Here is a 25,079-nt window from a genome sequence, read left to right as displayed (position 1 = left end):
ACTGGACCTTTAATCTAGGGGTGTTGTGTGTGTAGGGGGGGGGGGGGCACATTCCTGCCCCACGCCTCCATTCCATCTGGATTCGCCCCTGCTTTGGCGTTTGAGCACAAAGAATGGATATCAATCGGTCAATCAATTTTATTTATATAGCGCCAAATCACAACAAACAGTTGCCCCAAGGCACTTTATATTGTAAGGCAAGGCCATACAATAATTACGTAAAAACCCCAATGGTCAAAACGACCCCCTGTGAGCAAGCACTTGGTGACAGTGGGAAGGAAAAACTCCCTTTTAACAGGAAGAAACCTCCAGCAGAACCAGGCTCAGGGAGGGGCAGTCTTCTGCTGGGACTGGTTGGGGCTGAGGGAGAGAACCAGGAAAAAGACATGCTGTGGAGGGGAGCAGAGATCAATCACTAATGATTAAATGCAGAGTGGTGCATACAGAGCAAAAAGAGAAAGAAACACTCAGTGCATCATGGGAACCCCCCAGCAGTCTAAGTCTATAGCAGCATAACTAAGGGATGGTTCAGGGTCACCCGATCCAGCCCTAACTATAAGCTTTAGCAAAAAGGAAAGTTTTAAGCCTAATCTTAAAAGTAGAGAGGGTGTCTGTCTCCCTGATCTGAATTGGGAGCTGGTTCCATAGGAGAGGAGCCTGAAAGCTGAAGGCTCTGCCTCCCATTCTACTCTTACAAACCCTAGGAACTACAAGTAAGCCTGCAGTCTGAGAGCGAAGCGCTCTATTGGGGTGATATGGTACTATGAGGTCCCTAAGATAAGATGGGACCTGATTATTCAAAACCTTATAAGTAAGAAGAAGAATTTTAAATTCTATTCTAGAATTAACAGGAAGCCAATGAAGAGAGACCAATATGGGTGAGATATGCTCTCTCCTTCTAGTCCCTGTCAGTACTCTAGCTGCAGTATTTTGAATTAACTGAAGGCTTTTCAGGGAACTTTTAGGACAACCTGATAATAATGAATTACAATAGTCCAGCCTAGAGGAAATAAATGCATGAATTAGTTTTTCAGCATCACTCTGAGACAAGACCTTTCTAATTTTAGAGATATTGCGTAAATGCAAAAAAGCAGTCTTACATATTTTTTTAATATGCGCTTTGAATGACATATCCTGATCAAAAATGACTCCAAGATTTCTCACAGTATTACTAGAGGTCAGGGTAATGCCATCCAGAGTAAGGATCTGGTTAGACACCATGTTTCTAAGATTTGTGGGGCCAAGTACAATAACTTCAGTTTTATCTGAGTTTAAAAGCAGGAAATTAGAGGTCATCCATGTCTTTATGTCTGTAAGACAATCCTGCAGTTTAGCTAATTGGTGTGTGTCCTCTGGCTTCATGGATAGATAAAGCTGGGTATCATCTGCGTAACAATGAAAATTTAAGCCGTCTAATAATACTGCCTAAGGGAAGCATGTATAAAGTGAATAAAATTGGTCCTAGCACAGAACCTTGTGGAACTCCATAATTAACCTTAGTCTGTGAAGAAGATTCCCCATTTACATGAACAAATTGTAATCTATTAGATAAATATGATTCAAACCACCGCAGCGCAGTGCCTTTAATACCTATGGCATGCTCTAATCTCTGTAATAAAATTTTATGGTCAACAGTATCAAAAGCAGCACTGAGGTCTAACAGAACAAGCACAGAGATGAGTCCACTGTCTGAGGCCATAAGAAGATCATTTGTAACCTTCACTAATGCTGTTTCTGTACTATGATGAATTCTAAAACCTGACTGAAACTCTTCAAATAGACCATTCCTCTGCAGATGATCAGTTAGCTGTTTTACAACTACCCTTTCAAGAATTTTTGAGAGAAAAGGAAGGTTGGAGATTGGCCTATAATTAGCTAAGATAGTTGGGTCAAATGATGGCTTTTTAAGTAATGGTTTAATTACTGCCACCTTAAAAGCCTGTGGTACATAGCCAACTAATAAAGATAGATTGATCATATTTAAGATCAAAGCATTAAATAATGGTAGGGCATCCTTGAGCAGCCTGGTAGGAATGGGGTCTTATAGACATGTTGATGGTTTGGATGAAGTAACTAATGAAAATAACTCAGACAGAACAATCTGAGAGAAAGAGTCTAACCAAATACCGGCATCACTGAAAGCAGCCAAAGATAACGATACGTCTTTGGGATGGTTATGAGTAATTTTTTCTCTAATAGTTAAAATTTTATTAGCAAAGAAAGTCATGAAGTCATTACTAGTTAAAGTTAAAGGAATACTCGGCTCAATAGAGCTCTGACTCTTTGTCAGCCTGGCTACAGTGCTGAAAAGAAACCTGGGGTTGTTCTTATTTTCTTCAATTAGTGATGAGTAGTAAGATGTCCTAGCTTTACGGAGGGCTTTTTTATAGAGCAACAAACTCTTTTTCCAGGCTAAGTGAAGATCTTCTAAATTAGTGAGACGCCATTTCCTCTCCAACTTACGGGTTATCTGCTTTAAGCTGCGAGTTTGTGAGTTATACCACGGAGTCAGGCACTTCTGATTTCATAACATTTATGTATGCAGGAAACATGACCAGATTTACAGGTAAGAAAGTTTTATTGTGTTTTCACATCATATGGTCTTCAGAAAGAGAGTTTAGGTGCATTTGAGTGGAAAATAATGTTAGTTGTTGACGCGTCGCAGAGGATCAGCTGTTTTTAGCAGCAGATACGGAGTGGTTCGGAGAAAAAAAAAAAGCATAAAAATGTCTTTGTAAGGCTCAGTGCAGGTGTGGTGTTGTCACCGCGGTTTAAGAGGTAAGGACGAGTCGTAGCTGCTGCAAAAAAACACAAATGAAAAGCTCGCAGCCCGCTTAAAGTGGGCAGTTCAGTCAAACCCCGACCTCCTGCCTACGACCCACAATGCAAAAATAATAGTAACGCACAGTGACTTGGAGAAGTAACTTTAATCTGATTACTGATTTGGAAAGATTAACGTGTTAGATTACTCGTTACAAAAAAAAAAGTGGTCAGATTAGAGCAACACATTACTATGTAACGCGTTACCGGCATCACTGAGTACTGAGGCTGTGAATACTTTTGTACATGTGATTTCTTAGTTATTACTTTTAATAATTTGCAAACATAAATAAATTAATTAAAAACAAACAAACAAATAATAATAATAATAATAATAATAATAATAATAATAAAAACGTTTTTCTTGTTGTCATTATGAGTTGTTGTGAATAGAATTTTGAGGGAAAAGATTAATTACTCCATTTTGGAATAAGGCTGTAACGTAACAAAACGTGGAAAATGTGAAGCGCTGTGAATACTTTCCATTTGCACCGTATGGAGCTAATGCCCCCTAACTTCAGGCATTGACGGGCTGGTTGTATATACCACTCTTTTGAAATATGAGTCTCTGCTTTCAGGTTTGTAACAAATCCCGCCCACAGAACTAATTGATTTCTTAGTTGTCACCACTCCAAGCTGTCAGTGCTGAAGGCTGCTGTCCAACAAAATGTCATAGAGGAATAATTTTGCAGATTCTTACTGTCAGCTGTATTTATTTATCTGTTAATTTTTTAGCTTCATAATTAGGGACGAACCCTGTTGTGTCTGATGATTTGCGGACATTCATGATGGATTTTGCAATTGCAAATTGAGTTTTACCTGTGGCATGTTATTCCCATTCTAATCCAATTCCATCATTTGCATGATTTATTTTTCTGTAAGTATTTCGGTCAGCGAATCGTTGTTAAAGGGTGTGGTCGGCTCGTCAAAGCTTACTGTAACAACGGCGTCTTCATGCCAAACTGGAAATTCTGTGAGCGGACCCACAGATTTCTCAATCTCGTCACATGCATTGAGTTAAATCCACAGTAATTCCATCAATCAATCCAGTTAAATCCATTAAATCCACAGATTTCGGGATCATCTTCGCTGTACTAGTTTCTGTCGGTCTCAGGTGACAGCATCAGCAACACGGCCAGGGGGCGGAGTAACATGTCAAATGTGAAATGTTTTTAATATTTTGCCACTGTCCACGTGATATTTTATGGTCTGAAATCTTACATTATTAACCGATCAGATTCACGGAAAAAAATGTAATTGGATTAGAAAGTTATTTGTAGCTCCTTGCCCTTTTTGTGTGACGGGCATGTTGAAACACAGCAGAGATTGACACTCGTGCATTGGAGTGATAAGTCACTCGCGCAGATGCAGATAGAAACAAAACACAAGAAGTTTAAAAAAAATGAAAGAAACAAAACAAAAATAAAAACAAACAAAACTGGGCACTACACTATCGGAAGCCAGGATGTTGGTTCTGTGAATTAAACATATGCTGCAAAACATTTAAAGAAAGATTTGTGTTAAGAGTGAGCAATACTAAATTTTGACACTTTTTGACACATTTTATTGCAGGTGAATATTACCCATATATAAAATACGATAGGGTTATCGCAACTGGCCCACCTTTACAGGTACTCTGCCCTGCACCATCTGTGGGCCAGTGGCATCACTCTCTCCTCTCCTTCCATTTTTTCAGGCACCAGCACATGGCAGGAGTTGAGTAGCTACCGCAGGTCATCAGATGGGCACCCTCCCTTCTTTTGATGTTTCGTCAAATTAAGCCCATGACACCGCCACTCAACTCTCTGCCATTGATCCTTCCACAGCCTGGCTCTGCCACCTCACATCCCTATGAATCCAAATCTATCTGGATGCTGCCTCTGCCTGCCTAGTGATGTTGCCTATCAAGCGCTTCCTAGCCACCCCTTCAATTCCCAACTGCCCCAGCTTTCTCCAAAGTGACTGCCCAGCAAAACCCCTACAGCCAACCTCTACTGGAAGGTTCCAGGCCTTCCACCCGTTTTGCTGGCAGTCATGTATCAGGCCTTGATATTTCCCCTTCTTGCGCTCATGTGCCTCTTCAATCCTCTCTTCCCAGGGTACGGTCAGCTCTATGAGTACAACCTGTTTAGTGCTCCTAAACCAGAGGACCATATCTGGTCTAAGGCTAGTGTGGGCTATCTCCTCTGGGAATTTGAATTGCTTCCTCAGGTCTGCCTGCATCTCCCAGTCCTTTGCTGAGGCCAAAATGCCTCTGTTCCTACGTCCTGCGGCAGCTGCCTCGCCTGACCTGACAAAATTGATAAAGCAGAGCCTGCTGGAAAGGTCTTTTGCCTTTTTCCTTGCCTGCTCAACCCCATCTGCCAACTGTGACAGAATCTTATCATGACGCCACCGGAATTTTCCATCGGCCCTTGATTGGCAAGATGAGAGGACATGCTCCAGGTTGGCTGGCTTCCCACAGAGCTTGCAGTTGGGACTCTCCACCAAACCCCATATGTAGAGGTTTGATGGAGTCGGCAGAACATCATAAACCGAGCACAGAAGGAACTTTATCCGGTATGCTTCCATACTCTAGACGTCCCGCCAAGTCAAACCCCTCTCTTGCACTCCTTCCCATCTTGTCCAGCTGCCTTGCTTTTTTATGGCTATGGCCTTTACATGCCGGTTCTCCTCCTCGACCTTACGGATCTCTCTGCACCATGTATCGTCGTTCATTTGGATTTGCTTTTTCCCAGCTTGTCCTAGTTGAACAACCCAGTCCAAGCCTGCCCCTAGCTACTGTCCCCGCGATGTCCGCCTGGTACAGCCGGTTCTCCACCTCTGTGAGTGCTCTACTGGCTGACCACTTGCGACCCGTCCTGACGGTAATATCTGCCTGCCGCACTCTCTCATCCTTACTATCTCGCAACATCATGGCCTGCCGTATCTTTGTCACTTTGTCACCCTAATATGTCAGTGTCGGCCTCCAAACATTGTCAATAATCAGTATCGGTATCGGCCCTAAAAATCCATACCTGTCGACCCCTAATATGTACCGCAAAAACACTGTCTTTTGAGAAGTTTGCATTTTTACGGTTGTTAAAAATCTGGCCTTGGTGGGATCTTTTCTATTATTTGTCTATTATTTCTATTAGTTGTAGTCAAAACAATGAGACACAGGAGCAGTTTCTTTCCATAGGCCATCTTACTGATGAACAATTTAACCTGACAAAAAAACTCACTAATTCATATCACTCATGCACAACTTCAATCTATTTGTCTGTTTCACACATTTTTTTCCTTATTGCACCTTTTACTTTGCTTGCACATTTCATTTGCACTCTTTTTGTTTTACTGAAAAGTATTCAGTGTTTAGTGGAAATTTCTACATGCCGTACAGAGAGAATGCAGCTGAAACCAAAGTCAAATTCCTTTTATTCTTGTGGATACTTGGAGAATAAAAGCTATTATTATATGGCTGCGATGGTTACCATGACAATAGGTATGCAACGCGTATTTTTGTTACAAATCAGGAAGCTAAAAACAAGATTAGAAAACCCAAGTTGGACATGAACGTACTCCATAAATATCTAAACAGCACTGGAAAACACACAGATTGATCTGTTAGCAAGTTCTTCATGGATGTGAAGAAAGCGAACAAGCCCAACATCATCAGTAGCATATTCAGGTGATTTTGTAATATATATATATATATATATATATACACACAGTGGTGGGCACAGATAACCAAAAAATTAACTTCAATAACAGATAATAAGATAACTGAAAAGTTATCTTTGATAAAGATAAACCGATAAACCACCCAAAAATGTATCGGAAGTTACAGATAATCGATAAATTCCGGGGTTGTCTATGGGACATTTGTAGTTACTAAAGAACTGAAATTGATTTTTAACACGATCACTTTTGAAAGCAGTAAAAGACTTAAAGAATAAGCAAGAATGTTTGACTATGCTGCCCCCTGCACGAAACAGCACAGACAAATCCTGAGAGCACGCACGAAATCAACTCTTTAATAATCATAATCATTTTTCTTTTAACACCCTGCCCTTGCTGGAAACTCTTGTTTACTACAAGACTCTCAGCACACAGACACACAAAGAGCAGCCATAAAGCCAGCTCCTTATCAATTTCAACACTCCGGTCAGGCGGAGGTCTTGAAAAATAAAGTCATACTAACTTATGGTTTTTTGAAAATACTGATAGAATAACTCCATTAATGTCAATTCTGTCATTTGTACAAAGTTAAAATATAACATATATCTTTTAATGTTGACTAAGGCACTAATTCTGAGGTTTTGTAACAAACACAGACCGCAAAGCATTCTGGGTAAAAGTGCTAAACAGTGATTGGTTCAGTAATCCATTATGTAAACCAACACGTTAATGTGACGTGTGTCGTGTGTTGGTTTAAAAATAAATGTGCTTTTGTAAAATATTCCATTTTTATTTGTAAAAACAGGCATTTTTACGGAGCCCTGTAAGTGTCATCGCAATTGCATGTTTTAAAACTTTTATGATGTTGTAAAACGCGCACTCAATATTAGTAAGTAAGTAAGTAAATTTATTTATATAGTGCCTTTCACAGACATAAGGCCATGTACACACGTTGTCGGGTATTTGTAAAAAAACGAATATCTTACCGTCGTTTAAAAAAAAATCCATCCACATCGAACCGTATAAATGTGTTGTAATTAGTCTGCCAAACCTTTGGGTGGCGGTACTGATTAAAATTCTATCCAATCAGGAGCCTTATTCTCTTGTCGTCACTTCCACAAAAACTAAAAACATGGCACCAACATTGTTCGTGTGGACCGATGAGTCGGAATTACTTCTAACCGTAGTTTTAGAATACAAAGTTAACAAATATATGCACACAAAAAGCGCCTGGACAATGGACAATACCAACACTTTGAGAGCAGCCATGTACCCAGACATTTAATACTGCCATGAACACTCCTGGCCAGTAGATGGCAGTAGTGGCCTTGAAAAAATGTCAAACAAAATTCCAGAAAATCTGTGTCTGCTACATTTAAGATGCGTGGAATTTAACAAACGCAAATACACTAACGTCTATAAAACCAGAGAATATATTCACGAGAGTTTTAGGCACTAGAGTTTAATGCTGTTATCTGTGGACCCTGAACAGAGTGTCTGAAATGCATTTGTCCTGTCGTGAACGTCTGAGATTACCTTATGCTACCCATAATGCATTGCTGCCTGGCACAGCATGTGCTTACAAAACCTTACAAATCAGCACATTACTTTAAAACGAAAACATATATCTGATATTTTCACTTTCTAAACTTCAGACATGACAATCATTTTAAATAACTTGTCTAAAATGAGTGGTTAAAATTTGAACCATAAGTTAAACATGTATGCCTCTGGATGACTTGGTGACATTGCGATTACATTAGTATGGTGTTAAAGGAAATGACTTTTTTTTTTCTCATCACCAGTTCTCATTTGCTTACAGATGATAGAACAACATGCCTATCGGATTATCGGAAGTGTGCCCACCACTGTATATATATATAATAGGACAGCACAATCTCATTTGAACCCCTACATGATATTGCGGGATTAGACCCCATATGGGGACAGTCGGCATGAACATAGCAGAGAATCCCCAGGCGGAGTGTGGGAGTTTCAGCACAAATCATTCAGCCCAGCTTGGTAAACTTCAAAGCATACTTGCTGTCACCCAGCGGACCTGCTGGTTTAAGACGTACTGGTTTAAAATGGTTTCCGTTGAAACCCCCATCCTTCGAATGGTTTGTGTGGACACTCCCACACTTCGTCCAGGGATTTCCCACAAACAGTGTCAATTCTAACGGGAAAATGGTGTACTGTTTTGTTTTTGGCTGTAATCACCGAAGCAGTAACGAAAAGTGCAGTTTCTCGGCTCCCAGTGGAGAAGGGAAGACGAGGAAAATGGGAGAGGTCGTGTCGGTAAGTGTTAGCCTACACAGCTAACCAGAATAGCTGTGTTCTCTGGCCTGGTTCAAGGTTCAAAAGGTTCAAAAGGTTTATTGTCATATGTACAGTAAAAAACGTATTTCCCTGTGCAATGAAATTCTCTTCTTTGCTGCTCTCACCGGGTGTCTATAATAATAGTCAAAATAGGCATTAAAAAAAAAAAGCATTAAAAGCATTAAGCATTAAAAAGTAAAGTAACAATAAAGGTGCAGTTACAGTATGAAGTGAAATGAAGCAGCATTCAGCAGTCTGATGGCAGTGGGGTAGAAAGAGTTTTTGAAGCGGGTGGTTTTGCATTTCACACTCCTGAACCTCCGTCCTGAAGGCAGCAGTGTGAACAGTCCGTATTGGGGATGTGTAGGGTCTTTTATGATGGCGGCAGCTCTATTGTGGACTCTCCGATGGTAGATGCTCTGCAGAGATGGTAGTGGTGTCCTCGTGATCTTTGATGCGGTCTTCACTACTTTCTGCAGGCGTTTGCGGTCATTCACCGTTGAGCTGCCATACCACGCAGTAATCGAGGTGGTGAGAATGGACTCAATGATGCAGCTGTAGAAGTTGCTGAGAATCTTGGGTGACATGCCAAATTTCCTCAGCCTCCTCAGGAAGTACAGCCGCTGCTGAGCCTTCTTTACCACCTGTGTGGTGTTAAGTGTCCAAGTGAGGTCACTACTGATGTGGACCCCCAGATATTTAAAGCTGCTCACTCTCTCCACCTCGCGGCCTTGGATAGACAGTGGCTGATGAGGTTCCCTCTCCCTCCTCATGTCCACTATCATTTCCTTGGTTTTATCTGTGTTCAGGGTGAGGTTGTTGACTCCACACCATGTCACCAGGCCTTCCACCTCCCTCCTGTAAGCTGCTTCGTCTCCGCCGGTGATGCGTCCAATCACAGCAGTGTTGTCAGCAAACTTTATGATGGTGTTGTCGGGGTGAGAGGCGGCACAGTCGTAGGTGAAGAGGGTGTAGAGAATAGGGCTGAGGACGCAGCCCTGCAGGGTACCGATGTTGGTGGTGATGCTGGCTGAGGTCCTATTCCCAATCTTGACAGACTGTGGTCTGCCAGTCAGAAAGTCCAGAAGCCAGTCACAGAGGGTGGGGTGGAGTCCAAGGGCAGACAATTTGTAGGTGAGTTTGTGAGGGATGACCGTGTTGAAAGCAGAGCTGTAGTCAATGAAAAGTACTCTGATGTAAGAGTCTTTATTTTCCAGGTGGGAGAGGGAGGCGTGCAGGGCGGCAGCAATGGCATCCGAAGTTGACCTGTTGTGCCTGTAAGCGTACTGCAGGGGGTCTGTGATGTCCGGTATGCAGCCCTGAATGTATGACAGTACCACTCTCTCGAAACACTTCATAATGATTGGAGTGAGTGCCACTGGCCTATAGTCATTCAGGCAAGATGGGGGGTTCTTCTTGGAGAGGGGGATGATGGTGGTGGTCTTGTAGCAGGTGGGAACAGTGCACTGACTGAGGGAAAGGTTGAAGATGGAGGTAAGAACATCAGTCAGCTCGTTGGCACATGCTCTGAGGGCACGACCAGGTATGTTATCCGGGCCAACAGCTTTCCGGAGCCGAATACTCCTCAGTGCTCTGTGTACCTGGGCTGGTGTGATAACGAGAGGGGAGGAGGGAGGTTGGGCAGCCGAAGTGTGTGTATGATCTATGGATGTGGTACAGGTGGAGGTGGAGCTCTCAAAGCGTGAGTAGAACACATTGAGGTCTTCCAGGAGGCTGTCTGAAGAGCTGATGGTGGTGGTCCTGGAGCCGGTTCTGAAGTCTGAGATGTGGTTCAGACCTTGCCACATCCTCCTGGGGTCAGCATTGGAGTAGAAGTTCTCTGTCTTCTCTCTATGCTGCCTCTTGGCCGCTCTTATGGCCTTCTTCAGTCTATATTGTGCGGCTTTGCGCTCAGCCTCGTTGCCAGATTTAAATGCAGCAGTGCGAGCACGCAGTAAGCGCAGTACCTCGGTATTAATCCAGGGCTTCTGGTTGGGGAACTTCTTGACTTGTATGGTGGGTATGATGTTCTCAACACAGGTGCTGATATACCCAGATACATACTCAGCATATTCTACTACGCTAACAGAAGAATCCTCCTGGATGGCCGCGGTTCTAAACACATCCCAGTCTGTTTTAGCAAAACAGTCCTGCAGAGTGCTCTCAACCTCTGGTGACCATAGCTGCACCTGTCTGGTGACAGGATTCGATTGTTTAAGTCTCTGTCTGTAAGCTGGGTACAGGAACAAAGAGATGTGGTCAGAGCTGCCAAATGAGGGGCATGGTGCTGCCCTCAGAGCGCCACAGATATTACTGTATGCGTGGTCCAATATATTTTTACCCCTGGTGGGAATGTCCACATGGTGGTAGTATTTGGGGAGTACAGTCTTTAGGTTGCCCTTGTTAAAATCTCCGACGATTATGCAAACGGCGTCTGGGTGAGCGGACTCTGTCGCGCTGATGACATCATGCAGTTTACTGAGTGCTGTTGTGTAGTTAGCGCCCGGGTGGATATAAACAGCGGCTAAAAATACACTGGTAAACTCCCTCGGTAGATAAAAGGGGCGACATTCCAGTAATAGAAACTCCAGATCAGGTGAGCAGTATTTCTGTACAGTCCGAGCATTTCTACACCAAGAGTTATTTATATAAACACACACACCTCCTCCTGCGCTCTTACCGGAATCCGCTGTCCTGTCCCCTCGGAACAATGAATGTGTTTCCAGCTGAACGGCAGAGTCCGGGACGGTCTCTGTGAGCCAAGTCTCGGTGAAAATCAAAGCACAACACTGTCTAGTCTCTCTCTGTGCTGTAATCCTTGCCCGCAACTCGTCCAGTTTGTTTTCCAGCGACCGTACGTTAGCCAGCAGCAGGCTGGGGAGCGGTGGCTTACTCGGACGTGCCTTTAGCCGAACATGAAGCCCGCCTCTCTTACCCCGCTTCCGACGCCGCCGGCGGAGCACTTTCCTCGGGTCTGCGTCCTCACTTGGGGTCGAGGCTTTGGGGCCTTCCTGGGTGTTACGATGCTGGCGTTCCTCACAGATAATGAGCTGCAGTTCCGGTGGAATATATCCAGTAAAGACAGAGCTATGCAGAGCAATGCCCAGTAGTGCCTGTCTGTCATAGGTCTGTAGTGCATGAGATTTGGAAACGAGAGAAAACAAGCAAGAAAAAAATATAAAGACTCAAAACGTGACATCCAGTGACGGAGCTAGCAACGACGGCTGTTGCCACGGTGGGCGCCATCTTTCTGCACAACTGCCTCGACTTGTTTGAGCTCGGGGTCATAAACAAACTGCAACACATGCCAGGATTTCTTGTTTTTAGTTTCTTTGCATTTATTTGTTTGTTTGTTTTACTGCAGAGACTGTCTGTGGCTGTGTTTACTGAACAGTGGTACTAGTTTGGTTGCTGGCTTTGCGGTCTTCTCTATCCTGGGATTCATGGCTCATGAACAGGGCGTTCCCATTGGACAAGTGGCAGAATCAGGTAATGTTGATTACAATGATAAAGCCTCGCTTGACATCTTCCTTCACCTTAATTTACAGAATATTCAGAAGACTGCATAACAATATCTTGTTGTAATGTTGCACCGCTAGACAAGTGTGTTCATGAGGGCTGAAGTGAAACTGTTGCAGATTAGCCAGTAATAGAATCCAGATACAAAAACACACACAAAGAATACACTCATTGAGTTTATTTAGGGTTACGGGGAGATGAATTCAAAGCAGGGGAAGTCGTGTTGCAGAGACCTCATGGTTGTTGTGAGGAGTGGACCTGTCTCAGTGTGATGAGGCTTATTTCGACTACAGAGACTTAAAGACTCGCGGCAAGACATGAAGACTTGGGAGTGGACTCACAAGACATGAAGATGTGAAGACTTACTTGATATAATGTTGCAGATGGGTGCGGTGAGAATGTCTGAGAGGAGAAAACCTGATGTGGTGAAACCTGTGAATGCAAATTAACATAAATAATTAGATAACCAACATTCACAGATGGGAGTCAAATATAATGAAAAAGCAGAAATCTGAGACAAAAGAAATGTGAGAATTGATAGTATGATCAGTGATCAGACAAGTCAGGAGTGTAATTGTAAAGAAGAGACAGGCATGTGGATGCAGATGAGCACACTTCACTTCAACTTATTTATTAAGTGCCAAATCACAACGTATGTCACCCCAAGGTGCTTCACAAGAGTAAAGTCTAAACTTACCCACCCCCTGAGCAAGCACACTGGCAAAAGTGGTAAAGAAAAAGTTCCTCAGGTGTCTTTCAATACAGGCAGAAACGTAAAGCAGCCTAGAGACAGTAGGATGACCATTCATTCTTCACCTCCTCAAAGTACTCCCTTCACCTTCTCAACACAGTCTCCTTGTTTGTCAGCACATTTTCCATCTGCATCCTTTGTCACTCTTACCTGCTGCACATCCTTTTTTAGTTCAGACCCTTTGTCTGACCATACACTGCAACAGTTTGGGCACAGATAACCAAAAAGTTAGCTTCAGTAACTGCTAATCCGCTAACTGAAAAGCTAAGTTTTTTAACGCTAAACCAATAAAAAGTTTGGTGGAAGATGCAGCGAATTGCTAACTGAACTTTTAGTGAGTTGAAAAATCACCAAGGGCCCTTGGGCAAGGTCCTTAATCTCCTAGTTGCTACCGGTGTGTAGTGAGTACCTTGTATGGCAGCACCCTCACTTCGGGGTGAATGTGAGGCATTATTTGTGCTTTGAGCATCAGATGCAGATGGAAAAGCGCAATATAAATGCAGTCCATTTATTACTGACTTGGTACACTGTCGGCTACCGATAAGCCAGTTTCTAGTTTAAGCACTGCCAAGACTTTTGAGTAAAATCAAAGGAAATCACAAACCCCAAATGAACAACAAGCCAGAGCTTCTGTCTTTATGCACCCTGCCCACTGCCGCCCCCCAAAAAAGTGTCATCGACTTTCCACATACAACAACACAGACAGTGGGCAGGAGACATGAAACACAAAGCACTTTTCACTCATGGTTTCACTTATAAACAATAATTCTGGACATTATCAACATTAATGGTAACGCTATCATTTTTACAAAGTGAAAATATCGCACATATTTTTTAAAGTAATGCACGAGTTCTGAAGGTTTGAGCATTAACAGACACATGCGCCAAAAGCAAAGTGGTTTCAGGGCAAGTCGTGATTCAGCAGCACAAAATATACATTAATCTAGTGGTTCGTGATATTGTGACGAAAAGCTCCTCATTTTCATCACAGCAGCACAAATTCATTCTCATTCATTTCGTGATGGCTGCATGAAAATAAAAGTGCAGCAGGGGGGTCGGGATGGTTATGGTTAGGGTGGGGGGAAGGAGTAGGATTAGGTTATGGTTAAGGTTAGGGTTTGGGGTAGGAGTATGGTTAGTAATACTGATTTTTTAAAAAACCCAGTCACAAAAATTTGACTCATTTCATCACAGAAGCACAAAAAACAAAACAAAACAAACAAACAAAAAAACATGAGACTGGGCTGGCCAAAAGCATCATGAGAAGAAAGAGTCTCCTTTCAATCACTGGTTGGTTTATTTATTTGTAAAAATCAACACACCAGTTACTGGAATGTGTGTGTTGGTTTTTATAACCTCTTTTGCAAGGGAGAACTGGACAATTATAAAGTTTTCAATTCAGCTAACCTGCATGTTTTTAAATGTGGGAGGACACCGGAACGTTCCGGAGGAAACCCTTGTGATCACGGGGAGAACATGCAAACTCCACACAGAAAGTCCACAGGTGGGAATCAAACCAATGAGCTTCTTGCTGTGATGCAACAGTGCTAACCACTAATCCACCTTGCTATATGTGCCCCTTCAACACCCTGACGTCTGTCCAGGGTGTACCCCACCTCACGGCTTGTGACTGCTCTAATAACTTCCACTGCGGTCCCTTTATTCAGAGAGTTGCATCAACTGAGAACATGGTGCCATTTTGTGCCAACTGTGCTGATTCACTGAATGAACCTTTTATGTTTTCAACTTTTTTTTTTATCATTTTATCAGAAACCTGGTCTCATGGCAAGTCGTGATTCAGCAGCATGAAATATACATTAATCTATTGGTTCGTGATATTGTGACGAAAATGCCTAATTTTCGTCACGGCAGCACAAATTCATTCTAATTTATTCCGTGATGGCTGCATGAAATTAAAAGTGAAGCAGGGGGGTCGGGGTGGTTATGGTTAGCATGGGTGGAAAGAGTAAGATTAGGTTATGGTTAAGGTTAGGGTAGGGGGTAGGAGTAGGATTAGGAATAGTGAGTTAAAAAAAACACCCCGTCACGAAAATTTGACTCATTTCGTCAAGGGAGCAAAAAAAAAAAACAAAAAACGTGAGACTGGGCTGCATTTAATCACATTCAGCAGCACATCCAAGTACAGGTACTATCAAAATAAATATAACAATAGCAACTCTGTGTCATTTGGATTATGCTTTATTATGGATTAATTTGACCCTCAACAAGCTTTTCTTTTTACAATCATCACCTCCTGTTCAATGGTAAGATGTATAATTTCCTCTTTTTCTGACTCTGTGTTGTAAAGTTGCAGACTTTTCTGCCAAACATATGTGATCCCGAAATGTAATCAGCATGTGCAATGCAAAAACTATTAAAATATGATGGGAGATGTAGGAGTGAAAGGAGAAAAGTGTCAAATCACAGCCTTTTGCAGTGTCTGATTTAACAGGTGCCAGTTACTTCCTGATGCAAACCTACTCATTTATCTGGTCTTGGAATTGGCACTCAGAATGCACTAACTTGTGCATCCCTTGTGGCTGAGATGTGGCAAAATCTACAGTGTATGCCCTTCCTGCTTCTGTCATCCGAATTTAACTGGTCCTGAGACTTTAACTCGGAATATACTAGCCTTTACACCCATCTGGCTGAGTTCACAGAGTTTATCCATGACAAATAATGACTGATATAATATTATTCTTGTATAATATTTGTCATTATTATTGCATATTCTGTCAAATATTTATTGTGCCTCTTGTTTTGTCTTATAAGAATGGAAATGGTCGATGATCACACAAAATCTAGGGAAATGGAACACAGGTGTGTGAGAATGTTCAGGAAGGGGGTGTGGATGTACGAGCTGAAGATGAGGAAAGACTGGTGCAAGAGAGTGCAGTTGGACAAAAGGGTAGTGACAGTGAGACTAACAAAAACCAGTCCGTGGATGAACCAAACAGTGATGAGGAAAGACTGGTGAGGGAGAAGATCATTCAGTGACAAAAGGGTGTGATGGTGACATTACCTAAAACCAACAATAAACATAGGGATGCACCACTCCTGATACCAGCATCGGGTATTGGCCCGATCCCATATTCATTTACTTGTACTTGTAATCATAAAACATATCTGATACTCCATGACCCGATACTGCTTTACAGCAGCGTGATGTCAACCTCTCAATGTGGGATTTTCATGCTCACACTCATTTTTGCCCATGTGTCACACCCACATTGGCACCATAATGCAGTTGAGCACATCCAGCTGTGTGCCCAGATACCCATTACTTGTGATTAAGTTGTCTTCCTGGGGGTGACTGGGGTCTGCAATGTTCTGGGTGATGGTATGACACATCATATGATGTGCCATTGGTATATCCTACACATGTCAGCTGTGGCTTACAGACATCCACATGTACTCCTATGTGCATGTTTGTGTATGGTGGGTGTGGCCAGTTCACTCTGTTGATGGGTGTGCTACCTGATACAGTGAGGAAAATAAGTATTTGAACACCCTGTGGTTTTGCAAGTTCTCCCACTTAGAAATCATGGAGGGGTCTGAAATTTTCATCTTAGGTGCATGTCCATGTGAGAGACATAATCAAAAAAAAAAAAAAAAAAAAAAAAAATCCGGAAATCACAATGTATGATTTTTTAATAATTTATTTGTACGTTACTGCTGCAAATGAGTATTTGAACATCTACCAACCAGCAAGAATTCTGGCTCACACAGACCTGTTAATTTTTCTTTAAGAAGCCCTCTTATTCTGCACTCTTTACCTGTATTAATTGCACCTGTTTGAACTTGTTGCCTGTATAAAAGACACCTGTTCACACACTCAATCAATCACACTCCAACCTGTCCACCATAGCCAAGACCAAAGAGCTGTCTAAGAACACCAGGGACAAAACTGTAGACCTGCACAAGCTGGGATGGACTACAGGACAACAGGCAAGCAGCTTGGTAGAAGACAACAACTGTTATGATTATTTATTAGAAAGTGAAAGAAACACAAGATGACTGTCAATCTCCCTCGGTCTGGGATTCCATGCAAGATCTCACTTTGTGGGGTAAGGATGATTGTGAGAAAGCTCAGAACTACACAGGAGGACCTGGTCAGTGACCTGAAGAGAGCTGGGACCACAGTCACAAAGATTACATTAGTAACACATGATGCTGTCATGGTTTAAAATCCTGCAGGGCAGCAAGGTCCCCCTGCCCAAGCCAGCGCATGTCCAGGCCTGTTTGAAGTTCACCAGTGACCATCTGGATGATCCAGAGGAGGCATGGGAGAAGGTCATGTGGTCAGATGAGACCAGAGTAGAGCTTTTTGGAATCATCTCCGCTTACCATGTTTAGAGGATAGACAGGGGGTGGCCATGGTAGTAGGGGTGGGGGGAAGAGGGTGTACGGGTGCTTCCGCACATTTGTGTGGTGATGGTGCATGTGGTGTCGGTGGTACGTGGCTGTGGCAAGTGGGGGATCAGGTGTTCACCACATGGTCCTGACAGGGCATGGCACTCGGTGGGCTGTTGAAATATGCCTTGAGGGCTTTGCACTGGGTCCTCCCGGCCCTTCTGCTCCAACAGGCACCTGCCATGTGCTGGACGTCGCCAAACTGGGTGTGGTCTATCCAGGGCCATGGCACGTTGTTGTGGGCCTCATCCTCCTCGTTCAGAATACCCATGTGGCACATGAGGTTGTGCAGGCACACACAACACTCAGTAATGTCCTGGATGATGGAGGGGCCTGACTGCAAGTTGGTGAGAAGTGCCTGCTATCTCTGGGCCAGTATCTGGAAGGCATTGTCCACCAAACATTGTCCCCTGGAGATGCAGTAGTTGTAGATACGCTCAGCCCTCTGGCAGTGCTCATGGCCATACAGCTTCATCAGGTAGGTCCTGATGCCGAAGATGTCATCGCCTAGGATGAAGTATGGCATGGCCATGTCATCGTGGGGAAGGGGGGATGGCTCAGGGAAGCCCATGCTCCCATCTTCCAAGCACTGCTTCCACTCTGACTCATCACTGAAGATCTGGGTGTATGACATACTGCCACACACCCTGATCTCCAGCCAGAGGAAGTTGTAGTCCCCATCTACAAGGGCCATTAGGCCACCAACAAGAACCCCTTGTAATTGTGGTACAAGTAGCTGCTCCTGGGTGGTTTTCTGATGGCCAGATACTTCCCACCCAGGGCACCCATGGCATAGGGGATCTGCCACCTGCTCCGGAAGACCTCCTCGATGGGTGACCATTCTGCCGGATGTGGTGGAGCAGGCAATCACCTCGTACTTGTAGTCATCTATGATGGCTTGGCAGACCTTGGGAATGAGGAGGCTGTTGGTGTTGCATGCCACGCAGAAGCTGTACATCAGGCTCGGTTACCTGTCACCTATCACCAGGTATCTCACCGTGATAGCCAGCTTGGGTCCCACAGGCAGTGCCTACCTCATTCAGGTGTCCTGTTGCTGGATCCTGGGCCCCACCCTCTGCACCAGCTCGTTGAACATGGCAGGCTCCATCTGCAGGTAATTGTGGAACGCCTGTGAGTCCTCCACATGGAGATCCTCCATCAGCTGTGTATAGTGGCTGTAGAGCCACCTCCTCTCCTCAGTCAGCCATGGTCTGGTCTGCAAGCGTCTCCTCCTCCTCCTTACCGGTCTGTTGCTGCCCTCCACCAGCTGCTGCAGCAGCTGTTGCTGGAGTACAGCTATCTGCAGCAGTGCTGTTCGTTCAGTCATGTCCATGCTCTCTGTAGTTTGGGAATGATGACTTGGTTGCACTTGCCAGTGCCTTTTATACCCTGGCGGGGATGTTTCGGCCACCATTCTTGGAACATTTGGGTCATTTGTGTCACAATGTGGTTACAGTCCTGTTATTCGGGTTGCATTTCCTTTAGGTCATTACATTTTTGATACACACTCAGCATACATTCCGGGGGCATTCTGGGCACCTTTGAGGTCCCTTCATACAGCATTCAGGGTGCCTTGCGAGTGGCTCTTGGATGGTATTCAGACAGCGTTTGACCCTTTGTCATACAGCCCTCTGAATATTATGGCTGCATTGTGTTGGTATTTGGGGGATTCATTCATTCATTTGACCTGCACTCTGGGTATTCATACTGTGTTCCAGGTGCATTTGGCCTGGATTCGGGTGCTGCTGCACACCGAATGTGCGCAATTCATTTGAGACGGCTTTGGCACACATTCTGGGTATTCCAACAGCATTTGTACACGGCTGTCAGAATGTCTGTCCCGACTGTGTCTCGAACTTTGTCTTTTTTTTTTCCTATTTGGTATGTTTCAGCTTCATTCATGCCGATTCTTGTGAAGTGTAACAGGCCTTTAATTAGCAGTTTCATTATACTGATTAAAATAGAATGGGATGGACAGCAAGGTTTCCTGATTGCACATTGTATTGTACCTTTTCATGACAGTCACAGAAACAGTAACCACCATCATGCTGTTTACAGGTCCGGGCCTGGCATTCATTGCATACCCTCAGGCTGTAGCCATGATGCCTCTCCCTCAACTGTGGGCCGTCTGTTTCTTTGTAATGGTGATTCTCCTGGGTCTGGATACAGCAGTAAGACGAATAAACACGTTAACTTCAGAAAAATTACATGTATTACAGCAATATACTTACAGTTGTGGTAAGTGGTGTTACGGCAATACTGGGCTTTAATTTATTTCTTTGAACTGTTTTCTGGACAGAATTGTACAGGATACATCTTTACTAGAAGAACAAAAATGACTTCATGCACAAGCTGCAAATCAGTTTGGGTTTTCTCAAACAAGAACATTTATCAGGGCTGTGAAATGAAAATTGTGAAGTCCAAGGATATTTAAATGATCCTAGATTCAACCTTTCATTTGAACTGTCAGTGATAATGTTGAAATAACAGAATATGACATGGAAGTAGGACCTGGAATGATTTTCCGTTTAATTGTAAACCAAATTATGTATTAACTCAGAACAATTAAACTACATGAAATTCATGAAGACTGTTAAAGCATCTCAAAAACCACAGCTAAACCAGTCTGGAAAATCACGGTAAAATATCAATAACATACCTTATAGTAAAAAAGTCACTTATATTCTTGTGTAAATTCTTGTAAAGCCATTCAAAGCCACATCTTTTTTCAAAGAAAGAAAGTCTACAGTAATAAAAAGCCAACTTATATTCTTGTGTAAATTCCTGTAAATCCATTCAAAGCCACAATGTATTTTTTCCAATGAAAGAAAGTCTACATTAAAGCTGGAGTGCCAGGAAGCATATTGAAATTGAGACGATTGTTAGAATTTTAATGGGGACCAAAGTAATTTTGTTCATTAGTGTGAACATAAAGGATTCCCAAAATATTAGTCTGAATGTGATTAAAACTAGTCCGTATCGAAGCAAATTCTGAATTATTGGCACGTACCAAAAATTCGAAAGCCAGGACACCATCTGGGTGACGTCACAGGTCACGTGGGGGGGGATTCACCACTCGCTGCGATGCATGCTGGGATAGAAATTTAAAACTGAAGAAGGCAAGATGGAGGAGAGAGACAATAGAAGTGGAAGAAAGCGAGGAAGACCGGCGATATACACAGAAAGTGCGAAGAAAAGACATCATAAGGAGCGAGAGAAAAAGAGAAGATCAACGACGGTGAACATTGGGAATCAAAGAGATTGTTTGGAGTAACTGCGACAGAAGACTGGCGATCAAACTCACAAGGATTTTGCAGCACTGCTTTTGGACAGGTGAGTTGCCTGGTGACTGGTGTCTGATGGTGTACAGTTATGGTTATTATCTGAGTCTGTTATTATCTGATTATCTGAGTTATTAAGTGCGTCTGCACAAATGCAGACGCACTTCGGGCTTGAATTCGTCTGCAGGTTATAACGTTCGCTGGGGCGAAATACGCTATGGATTTCCCTCAAATGATGTACACTAAAAATATAAACGCAACACTTTTGGTTTTGCTCCCACTTTGTATGAGATGAACTCAAAGATCTAAAACTTTTTCCACATACACAATATCACCATTTCCCTCAAATATTGTTCACAAACCAGTCTAAATCTGTGATAGTGAGCACTTCTCCTTTGCTGAGATAATCCATCCCACCTCACAGGTGTACCATATCAAGATGCTGATTAGACACCATGATTAGTGCACAGGTGTGCCTTAGACTGCCCACAATAAAAGGCCACTCTGAAAGGTGCAGTTTTATCACACAGCACAATGCCACAGATGTCGCAAGATTTGAGGGAGCGTGCAATTGGCATGCTGACAGCAGGAATGTCAACCAGAGCTGTTGCTCGTGTATTGAATGTTCATTTCTCTACCATAAGCCGTCTCCAAAGGCGTTTCAGAGAATTTGGCAGTACATCCAACCAGCCTCACAACCGCAGACCACGTGTAACCACACCAGCCCAGGACCTCCACATCCAGCATGTTCACCTCCAAGATCGTCTGAGACCAGCCACTCGGACAGCTGCTGAAACAATCGGTATGCATAACCAAAGAATTTCTGCACAAACTGTCAGAAACCGTCTCAGGGAAGCTCATCTGCATGCTCGTCGTCCTCATCGGGGTCTCGACCTGACTCCAGTTCGTCGTCGTAACCGACTTGAGTGGGCAAATGCTCACATTCGCTGGTGTTTGGCACGTTGGAGAGGTGTTCTCTTCACGGATGAATCCCGGTTCACACTGTTCAGGGCAGATGGCAGACAGCGTGTGTGACATCGTGTGGGTGAGCGGTTTTCTGATGTCAATGTTGTGGATCAAGTGGCCCATGGTGGCGGTGGGGTTATGGTATGGGCAGGCGTCTGTTATGGACGAAGAACACAGGTGCATTTTATTGATGGCATTTTGAATGCACAGAGATACTGTGACGAGATCCTGAGGCCCATTGTTGTGCCATACATCCAAGAACATCACCTCATGTTGCAGCAGGATAATGCACGGCCCCATGTTGCAAGGATCTGTACACAATTCTTGGAAGCTGAAAATGTCCCAGTTCTTGCATGGCCGGCATACTCAACGGACATGTCACCCATTGAGCATGTTTGGGATGCTCTGAACCGGCGTATACGACAGCGTGTACCAGTTCCTGCCAATATCCAGCAACTTCGCACAGCCATTGAAGAGGAGTGGACCAACATTCCACAGGCCACAATTGACAACCTGATCAACTCTATGCGATGGAGATGTGTTGCACTGCATGAGGCAAATGGTGGTCACACCAGATACTGACTGGTATCCCCCCCAATAAAACAAAACTGCACCTTTCAGAGTGGCCTTTTATTGTGGACAGTCTAAGGCACACCTGTGCACTAATCATGGTGTCTAATCAGCATCTTGATATGGCACACCTGTGAGGTGGGATGGATTATCTCAGCAAAGGAGAAGTGCTCACTATCAGATTTAGACTGGTTTGTGAACAATATTTGAGGGAAATGGTGATATTGTGTATGTGGAAAAAGTTTTAGATCTTTGAGTTCATCTCATACAAAGTGGGAGCAAAACCAAAAGTGTTGCGTTTATATTTTTGTTGAGTGTACATAATTTGAGGGAAATCCATAGTGTATTTCGCCCCAGCAAACATTATAACCTGCAGACGAATTCAAGCCTAAAGTGCGTCTGCGCAAAAAATAAATGGGAGCAAAACCAAAAGTGTTGCGTTTATATTTTTGTTGAGTGTATGTTCCCACGAATTAAAAATTCCCCCAAAATTTTAATGGGTTCTAAATATGATGTAGTTTATATATACGAGGTCTCTTAGATAATAAACCGACCCTTTTATTTTTTTTTTTAACTATATGGATTTGAATGACATGCGATTACACCAATCATGCTTGAACCCTCGTGCGCATGCGTGAGTTTTTTCACGCGTGTCGGTGACATCATTTCCCTGTGGGCAGGCCTTGAGTGAGATGTGGTCCCGCCCTCTCGGCTGAATTCCTTTGTTTCAAACGCTGCTCGAGACGGCGCGCGTTGCTTTATCAAAAATTTTTCTGGACCTGTGAGGAATATCCGAGTGGACACTATTCGAGAAATTAAGCTGGTTTTCTGTGAAAAGTTTAACGGCTGATGAGAGATTATGGGGTGTTTCTGTCGGTGTAAGGACTTCCCACGGAGCGGGACGTCCTGCAGCGCTTCCACGCGCTGTCGTCGGCCTGTTTCGAGCTGAAAACATCTTAATTTAAGGCTTAATTCACCCAGGACATCGTGAGAGAACAGAGAAGATTCAGAAGAGGCCAGCATGAGGAATTTATGCGGACATTCCACTGTTTAAGGACATTTTTTTAATGAAAGACGTACGCGCAAATTCGCCGAGTCGTTTCCGTGACGACTCGGCAAATCTGTGTGCGCCGCGACAGGAAAAACACCTCCATGTTGAAAACCATTTGTAGAATTCAGGCGGCTTTTAATGGCTTTCAACAAGTGAGTAACTGAGAAATTGTTTAACAGCTTGGGCATGTTCCAACTTGCCCGTTAAGATTTACAACGGAGGTGTTTTTCCTGCCGCGACCCCCCGCGGTCGGGTCCAGCCCGACATGCGACTCTGCCCGCACGTTCTTTCATTACAAAATGACCGTTAACAATGGAATGTCCGAATAAACTCCTCATGCCGACTTCTTCTGAAAGTTCTCTGTTCTCTGACGACTTACTGCGTCAACAGAGCCTGAAATGTGGAAGTTTTCAACTTGAAACGGCGAGACGCTGCCGCCTCGAAGCGCAGATCGCCGTCAGGCGCCGTGGGCCGTCCTTAAAGCGACACTACCAGACCAAAATCTCTCATCGGCCGTTAAAATTTTTACCGAAAACCAGCTGAATTTATTGAATGGTGTCCACTCAGTTGTGCCTTACAGTTTTGAAAAAAATTTTATCAAACAAAGCAACAGTCTCTGAGCCATTCCTAAACAATGAAAAAAATCGACGAGCGGGTGGACGACTCCTCACTCAAAGACTGCCCACAGGCGAATGACGTAACCGACAGGCGTGAAAAAACTCTCGCATGCCCACGAGGGTTCAAGCATGTCTGATGTAATCACACGTGATTCAAATCCATATGGTTTTTGAAAAAATAATAAGGTTGGATACTTTTCTAATAGACCTCGTATTAAACTTCAGACTATATTTTATCTATTGAAGATTGCTGATATTCCAGCCAATTTATATCATGTAAATTCCTGTAAATCCATTCAAAGCCAAAATGTCTTTTTTTTCCAATAAAAGTAAGTCTACATTAATTTTAAAAAGTCACATAATGTCTGAAATTTTGTTTGAACAGCGCAATGTTTATTTTCCAGGGAGAAAAAATTATTACCATGTTTCCTGATGCCACAAGATGCAATTCGCTTTTCCCGTTTCTTTTATCTTTCGTTTGTGTTCATGACGACAACTTATCAAAACCATATCAAACACCATTTTCTTGCCATCTTCTCTCTTTCCAGTGTCACTCCGTGACAGACATGCTGCAAAATTCATCTTTTAAAAACTTGATGGCTCTAAAAGTATGCGATGTCCACATGCTACATTTAGCTTCAGGGTCTTGGAGCAGGCCCACAGCGTCGCCGTAGCAACCAACCAGTCCCACTTTACAACAACTGTCGTAACAACTACTCTTTGGCAGCAGGGGCCCCAGAACAGATCCCTGTGGAACCCCAAACTTCATATCACTAAGTTTAGAAGTAGTGTTATTGTAAAAACACAATGAGAACGACTGGACAGGTATGACATCACAAGGGCACTTCCAGTAATCCCAAAATAATTCCTCAGCCTATTGAGTAAAATATGATGATCTGCAGTATTAAACACAGCACTAAGATCCAACAACACCAAAATCGTGGTGGTGTCTGAGTCCATTGATCGAAAAGATCATTCACTACTTTAGTGAGAGCTGTCTCCATGGAGTGACATTTTCTAAAAGCAGACTACAGTGGCTCAAAAAGGATATTCTCAGCAAAGTGGTCCACGAGCTGCTGTGAAACTACTTTTTCCAGAATGCGGCTGGATCC

General features: G+C 43.4%; 2 protein-coding genes across 2 annotated transcripts in view; both read left to right on the top strand.

Annotated features, from left to right (window-relative positions):
- LOC117508274 (sodium- and chloride-dependent GABA transporter 2-like) overlaps nt 1-25,079 on the top strand; it is a 527,846-nt gene that overhangs the window by 477,946 nt on the left and 24,821 nt on the right.
- LOC117509074 (sodium- and chloride-dependent GABA transporter 3-like) overlaps nt 1-25,079 on the top strand; it is a 233,564-nt gene that overhangs the window by 187,036 nt on the left and 21,449 nt on the right. The window contains exons 8-9 of the mRNA XM_034168880.1: nt 12,164-12,288; nt 19,541-19,653. Of these exons, the coding sequence (XP_034024771.1) occupies nt 12,164-12,288; nt 19,541-19,653 (238 nt within the window). The remainder of the gene's footprint in view (nt 1-12,163; nt 12,289-19,540; nt 19,654-25,079) is intronic.

This window comes from Thalassophryne amazonica, chromosome 4, assembly GCF_902500255.1.
Source record: "Thalassophryne amazonica chromosome 4, fThaAma1.1, whole genome shotgun sequence".
In the NCBI taxonomy this organism is placed as follows: domain Eukaryota; kingdom Metazoa; phylum Chordata; class Actinopteri; order Batrachoidiformes; family Batrachoididae; genus Thalassophryne; species Thalassophryne amazonica.
This window is presented reverse-complemented; position numbering and strand designations above follow the sequence as displayed.